Here is a 19,375-nt window from a genome sequence, read left to right as displayed (position 1 = left end):
CATTGGATGGATATACTTAAAGGACCATGCCAGTGTTGATACCATTGGATGGATATACTTAGAGGACCATGCCAGTGTTGATACCATTGGATGGATATACTTAAAGGACCATGCCAGTGTTGATACCATTGGATGGATATACTTAGAGGACCATGCCAGTGTTGATACCATTGGATGGATATACTTAAAGGACCATGCCAGTGTTGATACCATTGGATGGATATACTTAAAGGACCATGCCAGTGTTGATACCATTGGATGGATATACTTAAAGGACCATGCCAGTGTCGATACCATTGGATGGATATACTTAGAGGACCATGCCAGTGTTGATACCATTGGATGGATATACTTAAAGGACCATGCCAGTGTCGATACCATTGGATGGATATACTTAGAGGACCATGCCAGTGTTGATACCATTGGATGGATATACTTAAAGGACCATGCCAGTGTTGATACCATTGGATGGATATACTTAAAGGACCAGGCCAGTGTTGATACCATTGGATGGATATACTTAAAGGACCATGCCAGTGTTGATACCATTGGATGGATATACTTAAAGGACCATGCCAGTGTTGATACCATTGGATGGATGGATATACTTAAAGGACCATGCCAGTGTTGATACCATTGGATGGATATACTTAAAGGACCATGCCAGTGTTGATACCATTGGATGGATATACTTAAAGGACCATGCCAGTGTTGATACCATTGGATGGATGGATATACTTAAAGGGCCATGCCAGTGTTGATACCATTGGATGGATATACTTAAAGGACCATGCCAGTGTTGATACCATTGGATGGATGGATATACTTAAAGGGCCATGCCAGTGTTGATACCATTGGATGGATATACTTAAAGGACCATGCCAGTGTCGATACCATTGGATGGATATACTTAAAGGACCATGCCAGTGTTGATACCATTGGATGGATATACTTAAAGGACCATGCCAGTGTTGATACCATTGGATGGATATACTTAAAGGACCATGCCAGTGTCGATACCATTGGATGGATATACTTAAAGGACCATGCCAGTGTCGATACCATTGGATGGATATACTTAAAGGACCATGCCAGTGTCGATACCATTGGATGGATATATACTTAAAGGGCCATGCCAGTGTTGATACCATTGGATGGATATACTTAAAGGACCATGCCAGTGTCGATACCATTGGATGGATGGATATACTTAAAGGACCATGCCAGTGTCGATACCATTGGATGGATATATACTTAAAGGACCATGCCAGTGTTGATACCATTGTCTATTCACAGCTCTGGCCTCTGGCTATTCTTAGGTATAGTGTTTGTGTACATTCTGTCCCAAGTTATTACATTACATTACATATTACATTATTAAAGGTAGAGTAAGTGATTTCACTTAATTCAAATATCACTTATTTTTTTGTTTTGTTGTGATAATCCTCTCTACTATAGAGTGTGCTGACCATATAAGGAGTTCCTCCCTGTCCCCAGTTAACCCCTGGGGGTCAAAAAACCTTAGGTTTCGTTTTTGACTCTCTATCCTGATTGGACGAAGGCTTGGGTCCCACAGCCAAAAACGAAACCTAAGGTTTTTTGAGTGAAATCACTTACTCTACCTTTAATTATTGAGTTGGCTAAACATAACATCTTCTCCAGGGACTACTTTGGTTAGACTTTCCAATCAATTAGTGCTTTTAGAGTGCTGACACACTAAGTCGGAATTGGCCGAAAACCGGTCAATTCGTATTCCAAACATATAACAAAACCACAACGCTAATTTAGTTGTCTTCCCAATAATGAATGCCACAGACGAAAAACAGTCTAAGTCCACACTATTGATCCATAATGTATAAATGATAAGGGGTCAGGACAACGAGGCCTTTTCGGGAGGGGTCAGAATGAAATTTGGACTGTTTTTCGTCTGTGGTACTCACAAGCATGCTCGCTCTTCAGGTTTTGTTTTTAAGTGGTGCAACCACTTCTACAACCAGCTCGCAATGTCCATGTACCTGTTTGTGTACGTGTGTACGTCAATGAGCACGAGTATGTTACTTATTTATACCAGTAGGGGGCGCCAGAAACAGAGAGAGGGGTAGTGCTGTGTCTCTAATGAGAGAGAGAGAGAGAGAGAGAGAGAGAGAGAGAGAGAGAGAGAGAGGGGAGTTGCACCACTTGGTTCACACAGGTGTGATTTTTTTGTTTACAACTACGATTCGGCTGGTTACGACTACTGCCACCTGGTATGGAGATGTATTTCCACTCATGCAGGCGCAGAACATACAATACGTGCAAGTCCGCTATAAGCAGACTGGTTGATGAGTGTCAGACTCAGGGCCTTACAATGCATTAAAGTGCAACAATAACATGGCTTTGAGAAATAAAGTATTGGGTCTCAAGTCTCAGTTTGACGTTAATGCTGTACTGGACGGAAATGAACAGAATGGCTTCGTCTAGAATCAAGGTATGCTTTGCATTTGAAAAATGCTCGGCACTAATATCAAGTATACCATGGGTCATAATCAATGGGCTAAACATACATGACTTTTAAGCCTTTGATGTTAATAATACAACATATCCCAGTTTGTCAACACCAGATCACACTTTACAAAGCAGGGTGTGCCAAGCGGTGGGTTAAGTGAGCAGAGTACGGACAACGAAGGTACGAGACAGAGATTGTATACAGGCCTTGGCTCCCATCTCGAGGAGTAAGAGGAAGACAGAGACCGGGCGGCCTCAGAGATGTTCTGACAGACAGACAGACAGACAGAGAGAGAGAGAGTGAGAGAGCCCAGGGAGGAAGGAAGTGAGAACATGGAGAGAGAGATGGCTGAGGGAGAGTGTCAGGCTATAAGGGGGCGGGGGTGAGAGTCCAGGTGGCAGAGCCAGGGAGGCACAGAGACAAAGCGAGCGATGCTGGACAGAGTTCTGCTAGCTTTACTCTGCTCTGTCTGTCTGGCCAGCAATCACAGTAACAGGAAGCCCTGCCCTGGTCTCTGGCAAGCAGCAAGGCAATGCACACGTCATGCATGCACACACTAGCACGCACACACGCACGCAACACAACGCACACACGCACGCAACACAACGCACACACGCACGCAACACAACGCACACACGCACGCAACACAACGCACACACGCACGCAACACAACGCACGCAACGCACAGCAACACACACACACACACACACACACACACAGTCACACACACACACACACACACACACACACACACACACACACACACACACACACACACACACACACACGCATGCATGTACAGTATACTGTACTGTACATGCACTGTTTCAGAAAACTCCTCCAGGTTAACATGGTTACATGTTTGCAAATGCCATCAGATTCACACAGGAGCAACATGATGTCACTCAACAATGTACGCATCCTCAATCTGTTTCTGACACATGTACTTTCAGACATACGTACACATACACAACACAGATCCAGTCATTCCTAACCATGTTCTTAGTCTAATGAGGTAAGGAGTTCCCATGCCCATTCAGTTAACCTACAAATCCACTCCATTGTTAATTAAGGTCCTTACTTTTTTGTTGTTGTTTGTGTCAGGAGTACATCTACACAGAAATTGTTTTTCTTCTTCTTCTTTTTGGGGGGGGGGGGGGGGGGGGGGGTTCAATTTAGATTTTTCACCACAAATAAAAGCACATGAAATCAGCTGAGATGTTTGTTTGAAGTGAACTTTGATAATGAGCAGAGCAGAACGCGAGACGCAGATGGCTTACATAATTGAAGAACACGCTGTGAAGGAGGAGGAAGTGCTGCTGAAATATGAGAGAAGCTCCAGGCTTACTTTCCATAGCCCCGCCCCCGAGGAAGACATCAGCTGATTCTGGGGGAGACCGACCAGGGAACACGCATTGCACATTATCCATAACTAGAGTATAGTAGTCATCTGTGCTGTGTTCATTTTATTCTATTTTACAAATCAATGTGTACAGACTGTACACACAACCACAGGATACATGTCAAATATATTAGTAAAATGAACATGCTGAGAAATAACAAAGGCGAACTGGCACATTTGATATTTCTGAGAAAAGCGAAAGACTTTTGGTACATTTTTTGTGTATCTGGCAGGTTTTGACCTGCTGATACTAAAATAAGCATATAAAAGGGGAAATAGTAGTACTTGTACTTGCAGACTTTAGTTCAGGAAATGTGGATTTGTGTATGTGTACTTCCACCTCAAGAGAAGTGAGAAAAGCAGCCACTTCATCTCAGCAGTAATTAAAAGCCAACCTAACATTTTATGTTAGCAGTAATTAGTGTACTATTGATAGCAAAGAATAACGTATCCAAATCTTAAAAAAATTAAAAGATAAAAGAGCACAACATTAAAAGATATAACATGAAATAAATAAATCAACATTTCATAATGTCTATAATTGTATAATTGCAACCATACCAGCAATAAAGTAAATCAAGAGACATATAAAAGAGCTGTTTGCACGTCACGTAATGTCTAATACATGTGTGATATACTGTAATACGCGACACATAGACCATTAGGTACATTGGCTTTTTGTTTTGGCCTGAGCATTTTCTAGTCCTACATTTCCACAACAATGCAGACTCCAGCACAAGTTGCAAAACACAATGCTGCTATTCTTAAGACCCAGAGAAACCCGGCCCGGCCACTCTCTAGCCATTTCCTGTGGTCTGGGGATGGAGAGGCCAGTAGGGAAAGTGAAAGGCTGAGACTTGGTGGCTAAAGGCTGACTTATATTTCGTGTCACTTACTAACTAACTTTTAACCACGTAGCGTACCTATACTGGTGTGAACATTTGTCAAAAAGCAGAGAGATATACACACTCCCTAGCAACGCGAGGCTAGCTTTGTAATGGCCCCCTGAGGGACTCCGGTCAATTTATTTGGTTCTTGATGCGGTCATACGACAGAGTATAAATTGGGATTAATAAATTAGCTGTGTGGTGCTCTGGAGATTTTATGTCAAGAGAGAGCCAACTGTACACAAACAACAGATGCAAGGCAAACCTGCCTTGAGTATCAAATTGAAATTACTTGTGATGTGTCCTGTGGAGAACATTTGCATAATTATGCATCATATACTTTCATAAATTCCCACTAGACCATGTTATGATGATCACAGCTTTCAGCATACATAGCTGTGTAAAACAAAAAGGTCTTACATCCCAGTAGCTGTGTTCTATTCTGTGAAGGCAGCACCATTAACAAGCGTCCTCACAGCTGTCATTCTATAGCTGACTAATACAAACAATCTCCACACGGCCCATAGTCTATCATTAGCCTCCGAAGGGCAGTCTCTGGCATGCCAGACAAAAAATACTAAAATAAGAGGGTACCTTGACATACATAATGACAGACAGAGACAGAAAGAGGATAAGCTGTGAGGGAAAAAGAGAAGAGAAGAGTTCTCCCCTTTCAGTCTTTCATCAAGACAACCGTTCGGTCATATGGATGACATGGCTAGTAGTGATGGTCACATGTCACGCTGCAGCGCATTATGTGCTTGTAGATCTGCTGTTTTTGGTGCACGACCCTGAAAGTTTAACACATGGCTATAGGCATCGCTGTTGTCCTAACAGCTACGGGGTATCAACACAATCATTAACAAATACTATCGAACAGAGGTCAAACAAACCATCATGCCATTTCATAAATCTAGTGTAGTTAGTTAGCACTACCTTTAAACAATTTTATGTCACTTTGCAACATTTGTTTCATCCACATTCACACATGTTAGCATAAATAAGTGGACGCACGCATGCAGGCACGCACGCACACACACAGTCAGGCACGCACGCACACAGTCACACACACACACACATGACACACACACACACACACGACACACACACACACACACACACACACACACACACACACACACACACACACACACACTGTACTGTATGCAATGCACTCCTTTGCTTAGTGTCTAATAGTAATTGTAATTGTAGATGTATTGCTGTAGATGTGTCATTATACAGTATATAGCAACACACTAATCATCCACTCCTCCATTACAATAGGTTGTTAAGACAGACTTTGTTTAAAAAGTGTGTTTCAAAACAACACTCCACCATTCATGGATTCATCAATTGGCCATGTTCCAATATGCTGTAAGCTGCATGTACAGTAGCTAGAATGTGACTACAGCAAAGAGCCCTCAGGACATCTCAGGCTCCCACTAACCTCTGAAAGCACTTTATGAACGACTCATCTGCTCAAAGTGGTGCAGTTCTGATCGAACATTCAGTTGTTCAGGAAGTGACATAACTGTGAGTTATGAGGCGGATCTGTGGCAGTGACCCACTCCTTCTCATTGCTCGCGTTGGAAATGAATTATCTGGAGACCTCTGTGGAATTCCATGACTTTAGGCTTATTCACAGCAGGCCCTCCATAAAAAGCCAAGTGACTCTCTGTCTCATCTCTAAATATGCTGGGGACTAATCATTGCCATGTGGATACCTACAAGTCAGTGTTAATTTTGTCGAGTGAAACTATGACGGAAAATGTTCGTCGACTACCTTTTTTCACTGGCCTGCAACCAAGTGTAAAATCAATCATTATCATCAAGGCCCGCCAAAATACATTTTTGTCAACAAATTCAACTGTAGATTAAGTTAACTAAAATCTTTCGAAACAAAAACTAGACTAATACTAAAACTTTTCATATGACTAAAATATCACTGACATTTTATTGAAATGACTATGACTAAAACTAAATCAAAAAGATTGCTATCAAAATCAACAGTGCTACAACACTGCTGTCGGCTCCAGCATATATAGTTAAAGGAATGTCTGAGGACTTTGTTTATACCTCCAGTGACACTAAAGCGATGTGACTCCCTCCTCTCGCTGGAAGATGTGAATGATCTCAAGCTAGTGGCTCTCTCATTCAGACACAGGAGTCACGTTGAAACACATGATTCATCTGTGTGGATCTTGTGTGTGCGCGCGTGTGCACAGTCTGAGAGGAAAGAGGGTTCCTGCTTTCACTTCCACACTTCACTTCCTCTCAGACGTAATGACTGCCTAACCTCTAGGGCTGTCCTCGTCTAAAGAAATTCAAAGTCTACTATTAGTTATAGTGATTTGTTAACTAATCGATTAGCTGATTTAATCAACATCAACATAAATTTGTATTTGGTATACATACAATAGTGCAGAGACCAGTTATTTCAAGTTGGTGAGGTTGAGAACTGAACGTTTTAATGTTGATTTCACAATGGCTACTGGATTTATTTTTAAGAATAAAGGGCTAATCTAAAACTAAACTAAATACTTGGTCGACATAGACCGAACGACAGATTAATCAATTGATCGACTATAAGGGGATGGAACAGACAAGTTTACAAGAAATCCATACACATACATCAATGAATTGTGACTAAACATGGATGCCTGCCATACATGCATGGACTTGCTTCAGGTGATATTCAAGCTCAGATACAGCAACAGTAAACATGGCCTATAATCAACATTCTTCCAATAACAAAAAACAAAGGCACATATACAGTACAGTACAGCACAGAGCCTCTAATTACTGTTGCTTTGGAAACATATGCAGGTGTGCATGGGTGCACACATACAGTACACGGCCTAGTTTATACTTAGTTGCGCGCCGGTATCACACACCAATATTAGCAGATCTACAAGCTCACAGCGCTTTGTGAGCGTGCAGATTGGCTATGTTCGCTGCACGATATGGCCCTCAAGCAAGTATAAATCAGGCATTACCCCATTATCTGTCTCTCACCTGCCATGTCATGTGTGTACAGGTGAGTAAGGATTGTCTTTGCCTTGGGGCTCTGCTGTGTGTGGCCTCATGGGTCCTGGCAGACGACTCATGTCGCAGTCTCCATTTAGGAGGACCCCATATCACCATCTCACATCATTACACGCCGTTCCCCGAGGGGAGGGGTCCAAACTTATTGACGAGGTGGGAGGCTCTGTCTCTCCCCTTTTCTGCTTGTTTTTTCATCTCTCTTTCTTTCTCTCTATATATCTCTGTCATCATATTTCAATCTGTCTTCCCATTCAGCCGCTCTTCAACCCCCCACCCACTACTGTTAACTATTTGGGATAAATATCGAATTGTGATTTTTCAGACCAATTTTGTGAGTTGCTTTGCAATTTAAAAATGCTTTCAGTCAAGCTTAGTATAACCACCACGTTTATTTGTTCATTGACTAAAAGTCAAGAAAATGTTACATTAACACATTGTGGGGATAGAAAACACATAGGGGAGATCAAAAAACACAAAGAATATTAATTTCATGTTCTCAGAGTTCTCAGTCCTATCAATTAATGCTCGTCGTCCAGGACGGAGATTAATAGATATCAAAACCGATCGCATCGCTCCACAGGCTGGGAGCGTCTGTTGCTCCACAGGCTGGGAGCGTCTGTTGCTCTACAGGCTGGGAGCGTCTGTTGATCGCATCGCTCCACAGGCTGGGAGCGTCTGTTGCTCCACAGGCTGGGAGCGTCTGTTGATCGCATCGCTCCACATGCTGGGAGCGTCTGTTGCTCCACAGGCTGGGAGCGTCTGTTGATCGCATCGCTCCACAGGCTGGGAGCGTATGTTGCTCCACAGGCTGGGAGCGTCTGTTGATCGCATCGCTCCACAGGCTGGGAGCGTCTGTTGCATCGCTCCACAGGCTGGGAGCGTCTGTTGCGCAACATTCTATGTTATTTCCCGGTGGGACGTCAAGGAAAATGTTCCCCCCCCCCCATTTTAGCCGATGAGACCAAAAATCTTAAAACGTGAATAACTCTTGATCTAAATTCTGTCCAATTCTAAGCAAAGATTATGTGTTAGACGGCCCATCGCTAGTCGCGAATTAATCATACCTCCCGTTGTTGTGGCTACTTTCAAGCTACTTCAGCTACATCCGGGATAGCACCTGGTGCGTCACTAAATGTGCCCCGCTGCTATAAATCGCTGGGCGCTCTGATTTAATGGATTAAATAACCCTGGGCGATTCATTAATTTACAAAATAAAAATACATAACTCTTTGCCCAGGATTTAAAACATTGCATACATAAAAGGACTCAGGCTAATAAGCCGTCATACTGCTACCTAAAGCGGTGCCTCTTGTCTACTCTAAAAGCACAAAGAGAGACTTGGAGAACAACCAGGAGGGGATATATCATACTCCTCATTCAGAGTCTGCAATGTGTGTAAAAATGTCCCTGCTGCTTGGTGACTCATATCATCCCCTCTCTCTGAAAAGGAACCTCCCCATATCCCAATTCAACTGCATTAGATGGATCTGCAGCTCCAATGAAATCAATACTCATTCCAATGGAGAGGGTGCAAAGTGCAAACAAACCTGGATAAAGAATGCATCATCACTTTTCTCTGGTATTTCACAGACTGAGGGCTCCATTTTCATCACCGCTAAACCCCTTATCCCTAAACTTCTTTGCCTTTTTTTTTTTTACTATTTTGAATTTTTTTTGAATAGTTTAGATTCTGCCCCCGAGTGGAGGCTGCACCCGAACCCCAATCTGTGCGATATGCTGGTAAGGGCAGACTCAGACCCAACACCCTCACTATCTGAGCGCTATTCCATTTGGCAACTACCCCTGTGGTCATTGCCAACAATGACATTTCAGATGCAAATCTCCTTTGTTCACCCTCATACAGTGAGAAAAAGTATCAAATCATTATTTCCTTAAGACCATTCAAAACACGCATTGCTGAGCATCGCTGTACAATGCGCTACAATGTAGTCTCTAGCCCTGTGGCTGTACACGTTTGTAAAACAGGATTATGTGTATTTTGTTACGTACATTATGTATGATGTGTAATGAATTGGGACATCTTTTGTGCAACGGTCAACAGTGGTTATGGTAATGCAAGTGCTTTGATTAAAGGCACTATGGAATATTATAATACCTTTTATGCAATAAAAGGGGCTGCAAGTGATATTTGGCATTAGCTAAAAAAAAAAGAAGGAAAAATAAGTAATTGGTAAAAAGTTAAAGTTCTATATTCTGATTGCTTTGCAAACTGCGTTTGTTCAGGGGATTCCCGATCTCTCCAAGTCTTTAGTAAACAGAAAATACCCGTTCCAATTTTGTCTGCTCATTTATTTGTTTCATCAATTCCACTAAAAGAGCTGTAATTGAACAAACTCTATAGTAATTTATTTGACCTTTATTTATACAGGTCAAATACTCTAATACTAACTCTATAGTAATGATATATGAGTATTTAACAAATATCAATTGCAGCCTCTGCCATTTGGAAGGTTCAATTGTGCATTTGGATTATTTTCCTATTAATTGTTTGGGCCCACCACACACTGACACACTTTCCTTCTCCCGACTATCCTTTCCTCCCTCTCTCTCTCTCTCTCTCTCTCTCTCTCTCTCTCTCACTCCCCTCTCCCAGGGCCGTTGTGGGTCAGAGACCTCCCTTGGCGGTCTCATCAGTGGAATTCTTAGAAGCCTGAGGCAAGCGGAAGCACTGGTGTTTGATAACATCTCAGTTAAAGGCATGGAACCATGCGTGACAGTGTCTGATCCACTACTGATACTGTAGCTACAGCTGCAGTCCCCACTACTTCTTTAGAACCGCTAGTCACTTCTCCATCTAGAACGCACGCACACGCACACGCACACACACACACACACACACACACACACACACACACACACACACACACACACACACACACACTGTATCATCGTGTATGAATGCACTGCCATGCTGAATACCGCATTTACCAACTTACTGTCCAGTGGCAAAAGTGTTTAACACTAAGCTCTAACTAAGTTGTTTTCTGTTAAACGTGTGCATCTCTTGTTTTTAATCAACAAGCCCCTGGACGTCATTGCCCTTATCGTCATCACATCATCACAGTAAGAAAAGACCATGGCTTTCGCTAACTGTGATGGCTATCACAATTCTTATCTCAATCACGAGATTTAAAATTGCAATACCTTTTCTGGAAAACGTTTGTGACACATGTAATGGGGTTATGGACAACGCATGTTTTTATTTATTTATTTTTTTTACTTTTTTCTAGCACCTTAATTAACTAATGCTCATAAGTATATCATGCACAGCACACATCTGCTGCTATGCTCACACACCTTTTTATATTTGATCTCAGGCAACATAAATATGTAGATATTTTGTATTTAGTTTTTTCTTTATTTGATGAAGTAAGAAAGGGAAGAAGAAGAGGGGGAGCTCTTCTTCTTCCCTTTCTTACTTCTACGAAATGACGATACGACGGGAGCGATGCACAGAAACTCATTTCACCTACTTCTTTACTTCTGTAAACTTGACTGTCACTTTGCGACATATCAATCTGCGTGTCCACTGTCCATATTTGGACCCACAGACAAACCCAGAGACAACTTGAAAGATATAACTGAAATTAATTCAAATCGCAAAACACAAGTTGGGAAAGATTTTGCAGCTTACAAATTAACTTTCTGTATATTGGTTCAGGAGTCAGGACCCCATAGAGTAGAAAAAAGTTAAAAACACAACACTAGAGGAGCCTGCTGTCCCATGGTGGTTCTGGCCCCACACATCTTTTGAAGAATAACCTAGTGGGTGGGTGATTTTGCCCTGTATGACCAAGTATGGATCCCTATATCAGCCATGCAGGTTGTATTTTTCATCATTTTTTCATCACCGCTAAACCCCTTATCCCTAAACTTCTTTGCCTTTTTTTTTTTACTATTTTGAAAAACATTTTTGAATAGTTTAGATTCTGCCCCCGAGTGGAGGCTGCACCCGAACCCCAATCTGTGCGATATGCTGGTAAGGGCAGACTCAGACCCAACACCCTCACTATCTGAGCGCTATTCCATTTGGCAACTACCCCTGTGGTCATAAACACACACCTGTGCACACCTGGACACATGTGAACACTCAAATGAACTTAAATGAATGCCCCTTCACAGCCACTGTGTGCCCGCGTGCACATGCGCACACACACACACGCACGCACGCGCACACGCACGCACACACACACACACACACACACACACACACACACACACACAATTACTGTTGATTTACTGCCATATAGCACAGGTTGTAAAAGTGTCTGCTTCCCCATTTTTCCTGTTCGCCATCCTGAAATCATGAGGGTGGTTTCAGACAAACAAGCAGTCCTGCACACATGCATGCCATGTGCATACAACATTTAATTTCACTAGAAAGAAAATCTATATATATTTCAATAGTAGGCTACATAGTTGTGTAATGCTACAATATAGCAATGCATTATAGGTTATTATACCTTATTACTATAGAATAATAACGTAAACGTAGTCACTATAGTCATTACTGTACTTTCACCTTATTTATAATATGACTTTTACCCATTGGATATGAGCATAATAAAATTGCGTTTTGGGAATGGGAATAATAACATAACATAATTGCATCATTGCGTCATTATCATGTGGCAACCAATGGATGATGAGGGACTATCATGAAGATAATATGTATAGCTTTGAAGCAATAACATGCCAAATCCATCACGAACGTCACAACAAAATTGCCTTATGCATGTTTGTCTTTGCTATTATGCTATTACGCATCTATAAGCATATATAAAAAGAAAGCTTGTATGTTGTAGGCTGTAGAGAATATGGAATAAGGAGGATTATATGTTATTAAAACTCGATAGCCAAAACTGTGTGCAGCATCGGTCTGAGTGACTGAGGGCTAAGAGACTCTTTAAATTGCATCACCCCACACTTTTTAAACGGGGTGGAAACGAATTCTCAATGGAAACTATTTAAATGATACTGCCTGTTCGCTCAGAATAGTTTCTTTTCTTTTCTTTTTTCATTGTAACATTACACAACATAACGATGTGTCTTCTTTGTGAAAACACTCCAGGATAAATGTTGACAGAGCTAGACTGTTCTGTCTTGACAACATACTGTACTCACGTTCTCCGTTATCTTGGATGTTCACCCACCGCAGCACAACGACAAACCAAAAAGTTGGACTTCGCATAACGGAAATGCGTTGTGAAGCACTTAAAGTGACTAAAACTCTCTCTGAAGAACAACAAATACACTAGTATGGTCGAAGAATACCAGCATGCTAAAAAGTCCGTTGCCTTCTCTCTCATCGTGAGCGCATTCAACAGATCCTTCGTGTTAAGAAAAAAAAAAAAAAAAACTCTCAGGAAGGAAACTTAACTTAAACGCGGAAAAAAAGTGGCGACTCTCCTCATTTCCGCTGTCATAAATGTGCCTGAGGTCCATCTGCGTTAGACCATAACTCTATGCGTTAGACCAGACACATTTTGTCCACCATCTTATTTCCGCTTCTGACACGAAGACCATTTGCCGTTCAAAATAAAGGGCCACTGGCACGGGTATCATTCTAAAAAGCAAGTGGAGAGGTATAGTATAGAGATGAGTTATTGCGCAGTAATTTTATTATTTAATTGCCACTTTCAAAAGTTTCAATACCTGATATAATAATAATATATATATATATATATATATATATATATTATTATTTTTTTAAAGACAGCAGACATTGAATTAGCTGCCATTCTAAATCTTGTCATAACAGTCAGTGGTCTTTGTGTTTTATGTAGTTACAGTTAAAAATGTGTCAATGGTGTGGCTTTGGGCTGTGGCACTTGACTTCATTAAGTAGCATACGTTTTCATTATAATAGAGGCTATTTAGATCATCATATATATATATAACGGCTATGCAATACGTTACAAAACGAAAACAGATCAGCCTATTTTCCAAGCCAGTGCTGCAGGTAAAAACTATGAATATGAGCTTTTACTTTGAAAACAACGGAGCTCGCAGGTGGCTGTGTCACTTTTAGCAACTTGACGTGGGCAGGATAACAAGCAGCTATGTGGTCTCACTGGTCTGGTAGTGTGCGTGATGAATAAATGCGGCGAGTCTGGCCTATCTTCAATTATTCAAATGGTTAAAGATCCTATTCCCCCAGATAGTGGAGGGCTTTGTTTACTTATTAATAAGTTATGGCAGAAATGTTAGTGTAATCAAATAAGATTATGTAAATAAATGAGAAACTGACAGGAAGAAAATAAAGTAATGCGTTCACGCTAGATTAATATATCTAGGCCTAAACAATATCACGCCGTTGATAATCTATGTACACAGATTCTGCTATTCTGAATTATTATAATCATGTCGGGGTAAATAATCTGCATTATGCACAGCACACACCCATAACCATCATGAATGATCCCCACCCTCTAAAATTGATACAGAGCGCCATCTGGCGGGAGTTGACTATAATATAACAAAATGTGCTTTTTTTAATAGTAGAGTATGACGATGGCACATCATGGCTTTGTGCTTCCTAAAAGTCCCATGACCATATTTGCACATGTGCACTGTCATACAGATTTGTTTTTTTCTATTGCCAAAAATAACCATGCATATGCAAAGAAAAACGATTTTCTTGTATGTGGGCTAGTTAGAATAAATGTAATCCAATAGTGAAACATTTTAAAACCATACAGTGATTATTAAAATCATGTGAAATAATGCTGTCCACAAGGAGGCAAGGCAATCTCAACACTGTTTATTGATTTGTTATCAAATCATTCCCATCTGTTTAAATATGATCGTTATTAAAAATGTACCACTTGGGAACAGCTCTGGAAGCTTGAATTGTGTGTACCAGTACCGGTATATTGAAGTAATCTTAACATATGAATCAGACAGTTGCATCTGGGTTGCTTTTACCTTATTTGGCACTCTTGAATAGAGATTAGTAGAAATGTCACCTTGTGGAAATATAGTTAAATTGATGTTTGAGAAATAAGTAAGGAAATGTCACAATCAATATTTACAAAGTTCAACTGCTAATACTGTATACCTATATTAGCTGGGCCTACAGTACAGTATATATAGCATATTGTCTCAAAATTGCTGGCGTTTATAAACACCATCCCAAATGTACCATTCATTTTACAGCAACAGCTGGAGCATTCGTTTAACTGAATGTTTAAGCAGTTTCACTTAAATTAATATATAAAAATTTTACAATTCTCAATACATTGAGAAAAATAGAGTTAAACACTTTGGAATTTACCATGTATTGTATTATTGTCTTTAAAAGGACAGTATTAGGAGCCAGACATGATAGTAGACCTACTGTACATGCAGACCATGGAACTGAGTCATTGTCAATTTGTCACAAACTAAAGTCTGATCTCTAATTAAGCCAAATGTATACTTTGTAATATGATGGTGTACGGATCCAAAAAGTTCACGATGGCATATTGTGAGTATAAATTAGGCATAACAGATTGCACCATGACATAACTTTGGCAAAAAAGTGATTATGAGTTGCACCGTGATTATTGGCAACAGTGCACAGACTGACAAAGGCACATGTAAAAGTATATATATATGAAAAAAGAAAAAGTCATGCGTGTGAGCAATGGTAATACATATTGCATGGCACTCGTCTCCAGAATACTGGTGTTTCCAAAGAGGGGTGCAGCTCCCCAGGCCCTCTAATAACATTAAACTATCTGTAGTGTACCCCCAAAAATGTGGGTACACAAGAATTGAGTGATTTAGTTTTTGTTCTGTTTCACTTATCCCCAATTTCATAATTTACCCCACGTAGTCCCCCCCCCCCCCCTCTACTTGTTAGTCTTGGGGAGGGTGTGGGCATGGATGTTCTCTGATACACATGGAGTCACCAGCTGCTTCTGTTCAGAGTTTCACCAGGCGGGCATAATGCATGCGGAGGAACACGCATCCCTGCCTGTTCCGCTCCTTGCTGAACATATCACTAGTGCAGTGAGAGATATCACTCTCCCCTGCTGTCTTCCCAACCGCAAAGTTGTGCGAACAAACATGGCTAATTGTGTTTGTTGGAGTGCCCAGGCAAGTCGACGGCGCCATAGAGGAATCAAACCTCAGTCTCCATGGTGGTGGGTATGAACTTTACCCCTGCACCACCCAGATGATCTGCGCAGTGCACAAGTGAAGTGACTTACATTTGAGTACTCACCGTTACTCAACATTCAGGGGTCAAATAAAGGCAAACCGTGATAAATGGATAAATTACATTTGAATTTGATTGTATATAGTCAATTCATTTCATTTAACGTTTTCGTTAAATTGAATATCACAAAGGAAATTGATTTTAAATCCATGATATAAAAATGAAATAAGTGACAAACATTAACATTTATGTGACATAAAATCATTTAACTGCTGGTTAACAGGAGCTAAAATTTTCAAGTGTTACTCTTAGCTTCCATACTGTTCTCAATGCCTCTGGAGTCAACTCAGGGTTCTGTGGACATTCCCTCTGACATTAAACACCACAGTCCTCTAGGTCTAGGGTAGAATGTGCCATTCCAGAAGAGAGCTTTTCTTCCATTCACAGAACAGTGCAGGAATTGTGGGGAGAGAGGAGTGGAAAACATAATTAATGGTGCTTAACTGCATCACTGGAGCGCTGGAAAAAGTTCAAGCCAGCTCAACTTTTTGTAACGCATCATGCAGCGACAAGTGTCAGGAGCCAGTTTGTAGTTGCTGGCTTTCATTGAAAATGTATTTTTCGCCACAAAGCCTGTTGCTTTGTCGCCACTAATGTGATAGTAGCATATTAATGCCCGATTTATACTTGGTTGCTCCCCAGTAGGCACAAGAAAATACACGGAAATTCTTAATTTAAGGAATTTAACCACAATTTACACAATGCTCTCCGGTATCAGGTTCAGAGAACAGCATGGAGTGTTCAGAGGAATGATGTTATTATGCAGAAAAGCAATCCACACGTCTAGTTTACTGGTTGGTTCTGTAACCATTCCACTCTCAGCTCCTCCACCTCTCGACCATACCAGTCATGGAGCTTGGAGAAGCAACCTGTGCCAGGGGAAACGGGACTCTCCAGAGATGCTCCTCTCCTCCTGGGGGGCACCGGAGGTGGCCTCACCCCACTTCCATCCCATGGCACAGAGGATGAGGCCACCTCGCTATAGCCATTGGCCAGCGTGACGGGCACTTTACTCCACGCAACTCCATTCTCCTTTGAAGAACCAGTGTTGTTCTGCATCTCATCTTGGAGGTTCTTCTGGGAATATTGAGGAGGTGCACCGGATGACAATGACGAAGAGGAAGAAGATGAAGAGGAAGAAGATGCTCCAGACCGGGAGCGCACCACCTGGTTTCTCCTGTTGGATTTGGACTTGCACGGTGTGCCTCCTGCTACTGCCATGCCACAAACACCTGCCTCCTGGATCTCCTCCAGCTGTTTCTCCAGCTCTTTCACCACCAGCCTCATGTAGTCAAAGCTGGCCCTGGATAAGGCCTTCACCCACGACTCCATCCCCACTTGGTTCTCGGCAGACATCTTGTAGGTCCGAGCTTTGGCACAGTCGAATTTGACGGCAAAGGCAAACTCTTCAGAGGACTCGCAGAGCTCCACGGTGCAGCCTTCAAGGACGATGACTCCAATGGGCTCACGGCTCTCACGGTCTTCAAAGTAGAAGAGCATGTTGCCCTTCAGCACAAACCAGCGCCGGTGGTAGGCTGTGTTGCGCTCGCCCTTTTTAAACAGGAAACCTGTCTTGTCTGGCGGGGAGTCGCAGGTGGCATAGTGTGCCACGCTGCGTTCGTTCAGCTTCATTTCTTCTTCGGGTGGTAGACAGGTCTATATAGTAAACACAAGCACAGCAGACATACAATGTGTATAGTAAATGGACTTAAGTTGTACAGTACGATCACATTTGTCTTGTCACCAATAAAGAAATAAATACTAGTAAAAGACTAGGCAAATTCTACAACTTCAAAGTTTAATTCAAACTACTCATAGCAAAAACACGGACAATGCAAAGCAACATGCAAACCTTAAGGCATGGTGATTGATTACCCGGTACTGTATGCAAGTAGACTTCTTGTGAAACAAATTCCTGGTTAAGATGGGATAACCAATGTCTTGTGACTATTATATAAGAGGGATGTGCTTCTGTATATAGTACAACTAATGCTCAAGTAATGCTTAAGAAACCAGTATTTTCCAGCAGAACTATCAAGTGCTTGTGCAAAAACTGCACAGATTATGTTGTAGGCTACTCACGTTTATCTCATATCCAGTTGATATGCCACACAGTCACACTGTCCTCACGACTGGTGATTTATAGCTCAAATTTCTGCATGTTTTCCAGGTTTTTTAAGCTCTTTTACTCCAACATGAGGACTGGAAAGAAGAATGCGGGTTATTGCCACAATGTCCACTGCCTGGATTAACCCGCAACGGCACAGATTAGAATGAGCAAACGAGTTTTATTAGTTTACAATTTACACAGTACAAAACCTTCGAGAAGGCCCTGTGTGAATATATGACGCCAACATCTTGTTTTGTTTCCCAGGGATTGTCCCTCGGCTCCCACCCTAATCTTTTATGCAAACCATGATTCAGTCTCAAGTGGCGTATGTTGGTCACACGCTTTTGACACATCAGCAATTTCCTGCTATTACAGTCTTCCCGTCTTTTCGGGCTACGGCTCCAAAAAGATGCACTGAGACGTGACAACAAAGGTCCGTGAACAAAAGACCAAGGCTGGCATTAGCTTACCCCCGGTAGCCACTGTAATACAGAAACAAATTTGTTTCTGTTTTTCCCCCAGCGTCAGCACTGTGCATTCAGGGGAGTTCGCGATAAAGCAAAGAGCTAGCAAACGATTTGAGTTTATTATATTGTATCACAAAATGATGTGTTTTCAGTCCATACATACGTACGTACAGTACATACCTGGCTATAACCTGCGACCAAGACGGCTGTTCTTCTGCCAGATGTTTTCGCTGATCTTCCTTCTTCAGACTTGCTCCAGACTTCCATGTCACGTGACCTACTATGGGAACGTGTTTTGGGTTTGCGATCCGTTCAAGTGGGCGGTTCACCATTATAGCTGAGTGGTTACCTCCCTCATCCGGGCGATGGTTTTGGAAAACATTCGCACCCTGACTGACTATGCTAAAAGGCTGTAGGGAGGTCACGTCACTGCATCTGGAAGCTATAGCGTGACCAGATGTCCCCCTTTGCGTGGGACAGTCCCTCATTGCCAGGACTTTTCAGGCGTCCCACAAATTGAGACCATGTCCCACATTGTGACTGGCAGGCCTCACTGCTGAAATGTTAGTTAGTCCCCTAATAGTTGGCTCTCTTGCCTCTTTCCTGCTAGATGTGTTATTATTATGTCTGTTAAAATAACATGAGAAATATCCCCTATAGGCTATGGTACCAAGTCACCATGTACCCACCATGACCAGAATTTGCATTTAAAACAAAATGTGAGACATCAGTTTGGATCTGATTCTGGTCACAAA

At 41.8% G+C, this 19,375-nt stretch overlaps 2 protein-coding genes across 3 annotated transcripts in view; both read right to left on the bottom strand.

Moving 5' to 3' along the window:
• The window catches only part of sh2b3 (SH2B adaptor protein 3), a 73,849-nt gene extending 60,558 nt beyond the window's left edge, over positions 1–13,291 (bottom strand). The window contains exon 1 of the mRNA XM_080766539.1: positions 12,965–13,291. The gene's annotated coding sequence lies outside the window, so the exon portion shown is untranslated. The remainder of the gene's footprint in view (positions 1–12,964) is intronic.
• A 1,297-nt stretch (positions 13,292–14,588) lies between these two features.
• On the bottom strand, positions 14,589–18,895 carry LOC308316816 (sesquipedalian-1-like). 2 transcript variants are annotated; one of them, XM_080765602.1, is made up of 3 exons: positions 18,801–18,895; positions 18,126–18,245; positions 14,589–17,699 (listed from the first exon to the last, which is right to left on the bottom strand). In XM_080765602.1, the coding sequence occupies exon 3, from the start codon at positions 17,673–17,675 to the stop codon at positions 16,827–16,829; it is 849 nt and encodes a 282-aa protein (XP_080621728.1). In that variant the 5' UTR covers positions 17,676–17,699; positions 18,126–18,245; positions 18,801–18,895; the 3' UTR covers positions 14,589–16,826. The 2 variants fall into 2 exon arrangements, with proteins under 2 accessions (XP_080621728.1, XP_080621729.1); XM_080765603.1 differs by lacking the exon at positions 18,126–18,245 and having other exon boundaries at positions 18,801–18,861.
• Positions 18,896–19,375: the final 480 nt, after the last annotated feature.

The sequence above is a fragment of the Protomyctophum bolini genome (genome assembly GCF_963924005.1).
Source record: "Protomyctophum bolini genome assembly, chromosome: 6".
Lineage (NCBI taxonomy): Eukaryota > Metazoa > Chordata > Actinopteri > Myctophiformes > Myctophidae > Protomyctophum > Protomyctophum bolini.
The sequence above is the reverse complement of the archived record's forward strand: the minus strand, read 5'-3'. Positions and strand labels throughout refer to the sequence as shown.